We start from the raw sequence: 8313 nt of genomic DNA, 5'->3' as shown, positions 1-8313 counted from the left end.
ACGCATGCTGTTAATATGTGCGCTTATACTGTGATTTTATTCTGAAAATATGTCCCGGAAATGGTCGTACGCTTTCTGCCAGCTTTACCTGTGAATATAATATGTATCCGCTGATGTTCCTGTGGCGGAAGGAGCGCTGTGTCATTCGGACTTGTTTCGGAGCTGACAGAATGCCCTTCAAAGCGTTTCTCCTCTGACTGAACATCAACCAGCCGTGTAATGAATGGGCTTGAAAAAGAAATGCACTTTTAAATGGGCGTATTAGCTGTTGTATGCGCAGCTCCACAATATCTTAGCATAGCCTGACCGAGTGAGCTGCCGAACTGAACTGGAAGTAGGTTACAAAATTAAGCGTAGCTAACTTTTACCTGTTTTACAAGTAAGCTTTTGCTTCCGCATCCCGACATGGAGTCGTTTGGAGTTCTCGGGACCGTTCTGGGATGCTCTGTTGGTATTGTAGTGGGTGGGCTCGTGCTTGCTGCCTACAAACTTGGCGTATTCTACCAGTTGTTTCACAAGGTGAGTGTTCACCAGTCTCCATCCACATGAAAGCCTCTGTGCGCTTTTTCTATTCCTTTCTATCTTCGTGTTACCTTTCAGAGCAGCATTGCAGAGTTGACCCTGTGTAAATACACCTTCATTATGTGTCCACCACAAAAGACTCACCTGTGGTCTCTAACCTGAAAGCTGAGCTCTGTCTACGTAAACTTAGACCAGCCTCGCGGTTTGTTTAGGTCACACAGACCATCAAAACACCCTGATTGTTAGAGCGATTACACAAAAGCCAAGGGGCACATCCTCACCTTAGGCCAGGCCTGAAAATATTCTACAGTTGTGAGATATGAAAGGCTTGCAGAGTGAAGATAGTGTGACAGGAGAGGCAATCATCTCACAGTATAGCTAATCTAAGATGGAGCACTTTTCTAGTTTACACAACTGTTGATTCTTTTAAACCAGTGAGACAACAACAACTGTTGGAATAATCATCTGTCTTTCTTCATGTCGCCTCACTCAATTTAGACTGAAACAAAGAGCCCCCGGAATGGTGGTGAGAGTGTGGCAGAGGTCCTCCGGGCACATGGCGTCAAGTTCCTTTTCACCCTTGTTGGTGGGCACATCTCACCCATTCTTGTGGCCTGTGAGAAGCTGGGCATCCGCATTGTGGACACCAGACACGAGGCCACTGCTGTCTTCGCTGCTGACGCCGTGGCAAGGCTCTCAGGTGCAAACTCACAGCACGCAAAAAGATGTGTTGAAATGTGACTTTCTATCTTATTCTAGCACATGTCGTGTTTGACAGCGGTTATGGGGAATAAAGGATTTTGGATGTGTTGTTAAGGTGCGTCTCCCGCATTAAAGGGCTATCCACTGGCAGAGGGTGTGCCTTTGTTTGGACTCTAAATGATTTTTGTAGCTTTTGAGTTGACGGACGTTTTGCTGCCTTCTCCACCAGGTACTGTTGGTGTAGCGGCAGTGACTGCTGGCCCCGGTCTGACTAACACAGTGACGGCAGTGAAGAACGCTCAGATGGCTGAATCTCCGCTGCTGCTCATGGGAGGAGCTGCTAGTACACTACTGCAGGTGGATTGTATTCAGATACTAATGTAGATACAATTTGAATTTGCAGATAGAATTATTTTTTTAAAAAGAAAGAAAAAAAATCGTAACTAAACAGTCCCCAGTTGGGAACAGGGGGTCTTGCTTTTGCCAGATGCTGTTTGGGGTGCTTCTTGAATTGAGCTGTTTGTGGCACAGGGCAGAGGAGCGCTGCAGGACATCGACCAGATGTCTCTCTTCAAGCCGCTGTGTAAGTTCTGTGCCTCCATCAGGACGATCAGGGAGATCGTGCCCACGGTCAGGAAGGCTCTTGCCATTGCTCAGTCGGGAACGCCCGGTCCTGTTTTCATAGAATTCCCCATTGACACACTGTACCCGTACCATCTGGTGTCCAAAGAGTTCGCTGTTAAGAACCCTCCCAAAGGCCTGATGGGAAGTATTGTCTCATGGTATGTCAGCAGGATGCTTAATGCTGTTTTGTTAATGTATAATAGAAGGATGAACAGAATGAAGTTGTACTGTGTGCAGATAGAAGATTTACAGTTATTCAGCCTCATGGTGTGATTTCTCGTAAGGTACCTCAACAACCACCTTTTGAACCTTTTCGCTGGAGCCTGGGAAACCAGAGATGTTTCTCCACTTCCTGTTCACATCCCTCAGGCCACAGATGATCAGGTAGTCCTGCTCCTGGTGTTAAACCTCTGATGGTACCTAAATGCTCTCAATGCTGTGATAACTTAGTTTATAGCTACAGTACATTAGACTGTTCTCTTGTTGGATACACTGTGAAAATGCATAAATCCCTTTTATATGTTACAAACCAGGTACAAAAGTGCATCGAGCTGGTGAGTCGAGCCAAGAAGCCAGTTATTCTTCTGGGCAGCCAAGCGACCCTACCACCAATGCCAGTCGATGATGTCAGGTGAAGGAAAATGTTGTTTTGTTTTTTTTCCGTCCGTCAGTCTTTACTAACCGTTGCTCAATTAGAGGCGTAACGTCCCCTGTGGGAGTTTGAGGGGACAGACATTGAAGCTAAAAGATGGGTCCGCAACACAACGCATGGACATTTCAGTCTCCGCTTCAGAATCTTTACACCCTGATTGTTGATATTAGAAATGTTGTTAAAAAAATAAAACTCCAGAGGGGCGAGCAGGTTCAACACAGCCAGGCTTTCTTCGTGTTAGCAAAACCTAAAGGTCCGCTCAGAGATAATGGGCATCACAACAGGCAATTTCTAGCAGTCAACCCAGGCTTCCCTCTTCGGGCTCTGGGTGTGCTCGCTTTAAAAAAAATGCACTGATCACCTGCTGACACTTTTATTCGCGCAAATAGCAGGTTGTTTGAATGGAGGGAAGAATATGAAAGTCGCTACGGCAAAACAACAATGGAATGTTGACTGAAATTATTTGCGCAAAGTACTTCCTCTGCCGGTTATTTGTGTCTAACATGAACGCGAGGTATTACATTTTTAGCTCGATATTACATTTTTAGCTCGATATTAAACTTTTAGCTCGATATCCCCAGAACTACATTTAGCTCTAATGCGTCTCATAACAATTTGGAAACGGCCACAAATCTAATCGAAGTTAATTTCATTGATCGAATATTCTCTGGTACTGTATACAGACTTGCATGTGTGCATGTATTCCGCACACCAACACCTGCATGGTTGCCACGGTAACAGGTCGCCTAGGTTACAGTTTGTTGTACTGTGAATTCAAAGGGTCTTTGTTGGCTAAATACACAGCTCAGCGGGTTAGGGTGTTTAATGTTTGCCCGCAGTGGAGAGTCTGCACTCCGCAAATTGTTGATTTAACACTAAATTCTGGTCCGAAAATTTGGTTTGTTTCCTGTTTTTGTTTTTAAGCTGAAACACCCAGGGTGGAACATTTCATTCGTTTAAATGCTGGAAAGATACAACTGAAGCGAATCAACTCTGCGTTTACTGATTAAAGTGCGAAAAATTCCACCGGCGTCTAAATGTACCTAATTACTGCTGAATGATTGATTTTCAGATGGTTGACGGTACAGTTATAATTTAGCACCGGTCAAGCACTTTGAGTTTGCTTACAGTGTCAGGCGTCAACATGTACTCAGTCCTTCTTCTTTTCAACATTTAAATGTGGTTCCCGTCTGGCTTTTGGTCTCTGGCGTATCATCTGGAAAGGAATCGCTGCTTCTTACGGACGATTTGATCCAAATTTCTGAACAGAAACTGTTCTGGAGCAGGTTAATGTGTTCGCCATAAGTTATCCAGACAGGGTTAAAAAAAAAAAAAAAGAGCCACCGAGTATTGCAGCTTATATTAGTTTTGTCTTCAGTGTCCAGATAGCTTTTAAATGGTGTTTCACGGTGCAATAAAGACTCATGTAAAGGTCATTTGGCTCAAATGTTTCCTTGTTTTATAGGAAGGCTTTGGAGAATCTGGGTATCCCCTGCTTTCTCGGGGGCATGTCCCGTGGCATGCTGGGTAAAGACAGTCCCATCCACATCCGACAGAACAGACGGGATGCTCTAAAGGAGGCTGACTTGGTTCTCTTAGCAGGTCAGGCATACAATTTTACCTGGGACATTGTGTTTCCACACATAAGAGGCCTTATTTTCCTTCTGATGACTCTTTTTGTTGAAACTGATGATCTCAGTTCAAAGTCCTCCTGAAATGCAGCATGACTTTTGGGCATGCGCCCATTTGAAGTGAAGTAGCTGATGAAGCAGGCTTTAACATACCAGATACTGTTTCTTTCTCTTTTTCCTCTGTCATATCCACAAAACATTGGGAGACACGACTGTGGCTCCGTCCATATTTTGTATGCAGTCAGTGAACTTCACAGGTTCATTAGCATTTCCTTATTTCTTAACTCATTATTTAACAATGAAACTTTCTAAAAGAACGACTGAAGATGACAAGTTGACAAAGGATTAACAGAGGATAGTTTCATGATTGATTTTTTTTTCTTCTTCTTTTTTTAAGATATTAACCCCTCAAATATTTTCAGGTTTTCAGGGAATAGCAAAGTGGAGTTGCTCAACTCCTGTTCAAATACGATGAGAGACGAGCGCTGCACTAGCCCGAGTCGTCAAAGAAAAGCCGGAATTCCCTAAGTTACCGTCGCCTGTTGTGTTTTCGCAGGCACCGTGTGTGACTTCAGGCTGAGCTACGGCAGAGTTCTCAGCAGACGCAGCAAGATCATCGCTGTGAACAGAGACAAGTCCCAGCTGCTGAAAAACTCTGACATGTTCTGGAAACCAGCTGTAGCAATCCAGGGTGCGTTCAAGTTTATGGTTGGATGACAGTTTGACTCTTCAGGTCAAAAGTCATTTTTCTGTGTGGGGAATATACATGTATGTAATACAATATAATATGAGAGTGAGAGCACAATAACAAATACACCCATAAGTCAAAAAAATAATAATAATAAAAAAGAATATAAAGAGAAACAAATAAGATAATTAAAATGATTAAAAACGAGCGACAGTCTAGATAAGTTAAAAGACGCCGTGCAGATGTTTAATGCTCTTTTTGGGAAGTCCAGTTAAAGTCTTGATTGTTTCTTTGTTTTTTTTCTCACTCTCTAAGGTGACGCTGGATCATTTTTAGTGCACCTTTCCAAAGGGCTGAAAGGCCACCGCTGTCCAGAGGAATGGCCTCAGAGCCTCAGAGCTGGAGATCTGACCAAAGAAAATGCAAACAGGTAAGCAGGGGTGGAGATTTCTGGTCGATTTCTGATGAATGCGCAGGCATTAGCGCGATCCGTCCCTACAATATCCTCTCTCTCCGTCACATAAAGCAGCGTACTTTTCGTCTCAGGGCCAAAGCCGACGAGAAGACCGAACACCACTTAAATCCCCTGAAAGTCCTCCATTTTGTGGATGACCTGATGGCCGAGGACAGCATCATTGTAGCAGACGGGGGAGATTTTGTCGGGAGTGCGGCTTATATAATGAGACCAAGAGGACCGATGCGTTGGCTAGATCCAGGTGAAATTCTGTAGACATCCCAGTTGGATCAAACTAATCAGACATTAGGTAGTTTATCTATTTGATTTCTTGATTCTTTCTTTTATCATACTCTTACTGGCCCTTGTTCCCGCAGGAGCCTTTGGCACTCTGGGAGTCGGAGGCGGTTTTGCCCTGGGGGCTAAACTGTGCCGGCCCGAATCCGAGGTATGACGTTGCCGATGGAAGTTTTTTTTTTTTTATTTCCATGACTTTGAATCCTTTTAACAGTGAGATGATATTTCACACGCTTTTCAGGTGTGGATCGTCTACGGCGACGGCTCCTTGGGGTACAGCGTTGCAGAGTTTGACACGTTTACTAGACACAAGGTGAATACATCAGTCTGAATATTTGCGTTATCTGTGAGATGCAGATGATTACTCAGCCTGGAGCGGATGTCTAATTATCCAGAGGTATGCAAGCACAGGAGCTGGCAGTTTCATTTCTAAAAGCACCTGTCAAGTTGTAGAACCCTTTAAAAATGTGCATGCTGATGTGTATCGGGGCTCGACATAAACAGCTACCCACTTGCCTGTGGCAGTTAAGCTCTGTGCCCACAACCAGTGCACGTTGAGTCTGTCTACCAAAGCAGTAAGAATCTGTTGTTTTGTCTTAAAGCATAGTTGTTTAGTTTTTTTTTTTGGTTTTTTTGTCAACTAAACTGATGTCTAACAAAGGAAGTATCGAACTGTCTTTTTTCTCAAATTTAAATCGGTTTCCGCTCCATCTAGATACAAGAAATGTTATGTTTGTTTTTTTTTTTAAATCAATGTCATTTTCTTCTATATCTTCTGATAATCCTGTTAACATGTTTTCACTTGTTCCCCAGACACCAGTGATAGCCTTGGTTGGAAACGACGCGTGCTGGAGTCAGATAGCCAGAGAGCAGGTTCCCATGCTCGGCAGCAACGTGGCATGTGGCCTCGCATTTTCAGGTGGGTGCCTTTTCCTCCACCAATGTCATCCTCTTGTTTGAATACACACAAACCGCGCCCCCGTATCCTGGAAACGTGCATCTCCTTGTCATTTTTTTGCAGATTATCACACGGTGGCAGACGGTTATGGTGGTAAGGGCTACCGCGTGGGACGGGAAGACGAGGACCGGCTAAGCGACCTCATCGTTCAGGCTCAGAGGGAGACCAAACAGGGCAAATCCACGCTTCTCAATGTTCTGATTGGGAAGACCAACTTCAGAGAGGGCTCCATATCTGTGTAGAGCTGCTGCGTATTCACGCCAACCACGTTTTCTTTTTCCCTTTAGTTTCGGCTTCCTTCGTATACTTCTGCTGTCAGTTTCTGTGAGGGATTCCAGCAAAGAAGAGAATAATGTTTAGCTCCAGCCTGTTCAGACCTGCTAATCCTTAAGGCCATACTTCACTGTAAGAAGAGAAATCACTTTATGATCCACTGCTCTCTCACAGGAGTGTACGCGAGTCACAGTAACGGTTATCTCACACTCACGGTACATAAGTCACAAATACCAGCTCCAGACCTGCCAGCCTTGGAACCTAAAGCTTTTTGTTGTGCTTCCTGCTACTTTCAGGTTCATGTTGCGATACTGTAGTCAGACAGCAGCTGCTGCATTTTGAAAGGGAACGGGTGGATGTTGAGACACCGCCGCTCCGTTTAGGGACTGTCCCTCCGAGGGTTTTTGACCTTTAAACAGCTATTTACAAGCTTTGCAAACAAACCGGTGACTTGGATCACACGTGAGAGAGGAAGATCATTGATTTAAGTTATCAGATGTGACCAGTATCACCCCCCCCTCCCTGTTCTGACATGAACACAAAGCCTTTTACACGGATTCAGGAAATCTTAGAGCTGTCATTTTCTGTATGAATTGATGATTTGAGATGAGATTTTTTTTTTTTTTTCTGACCGAAAGATTTCTTTGAATGTTGACGACTGACAAACGGTCTGCCTTTCATTGTTTGATTGTATCTTCAACTACACGTCCGTGTATAGAATGAATATGTATCTGGTGATTCATTCATGAATTAAAGCGATATTTAATACCGACTTGTATGCAGTGAAATTGGTTGTCCTTGAGCAATGTGAACCCTCTCCCTTAGAGTTTACAGTGTTAAAAGTAAAGTGTTTGAATAGCCTGCGTTACACTGCCAAACCTTAATGGGAAGTAAGGTGTTTGGAGCGGAGATAATGACGTCAATATCTTACGAGTATCTGCACGAATGTCACCGCCATAGCAGTTATCAATTGGGACTCACGTGTTACAGATTTATGTGTACTTCTATTAGGCACACATTTTAAGCTTTGATATGAGCCCGAGTGCAGTTCGGTGTCTCAAACAGAAGATGGCGGTCGAGTAGCGGTGCCAGAGACAGATCTGCCGACGTGTTCCTGTTGAGAAAAACTTAAAAGAGGACAACATCCAACGTGGATGTTGTTTGGGGGGGGGGCATCTGGGAAAGTGCGGGCTTTCCAGGGTGCTTGTCAGCTTTATCAAAACTGCATTTTGATTGATTCGACGCTTTGGTTTTAAAACATTCTCAGAAGTTTAAGCACGTAACTTGAGAAGTCCAAAGCTGACGAAAACACCAAACTCTGCGAAAAGTTCTACTTCTTTTAACGTGACACCATGAACACAAACGGACTGGTTAATTACTGAACATTGCATAACTTGATCCTGAATATATCTGAATGATAACTAACAACAACTCTTTGAAATGCATCAATCTGCTCAGTAATTGTCGTTGACAGCGGCGCGTGCATTCCTGACGAAGTAAACATCAGTTTGA

General features: G+C 43.9%; 1 protein-coding gene across 1 annotated transcript; it reads left to right on the top strand.

Moving 5' to 3' along the window:
- The first annotated feature begins 89 nt into the window (after window positions 1–89).
- On the top strand, window positions 90–7574 carry ilvbl (ilvB (bacterial acetolactate synthase)-like). Its single transcript, XM_075473861.1, has 14 exons — window positions 90–519; window positions 1021–1222; window positions 1454–1581; window positions 1756–2006; window positions 2133–2232; window positions 2382–2479; window positions 3966–4102; window positions 4688–4822; window positions 5135–5249; window positions 5366–5535; window positions 5651–5721; window positions 5812–5883; window positions 6384–6489; window positions 6592–7574. The coding sequence occupies exons 1-14, from the start codon at window positions 406–408 to the stop codon at window positions 6768–6770; spliced, it is 1878 nt and encodes a 625-aa protein (XP_075329976.1). The 5' UTR covers window positions 90–405; the 3' UTR covers window positions 6771–7574.
- The last annotated feature ends 739 nt before the right edge of the window (window positions 7575–8313 follow it).

This window comes from Odontesthes bonariensis, chromosome 9 (genome assembly GCF_027942865.1).
Source record: "Odontesthes bonariensis isolate fOdoBon6 chromosome 9, fOdoBon6.hap1, whole genome shotgun sequence".
Classification (NCBI taxonomy): Eukaryota; Metazoa; Chordata; class Actinopteri; order Atheriniformes; family Atherinopsidae; genus Odontesthes; species Odontesthes bonariensis.
This window is presented reverse-complemented; position numbering and strand designations above follow the sequence as displayed.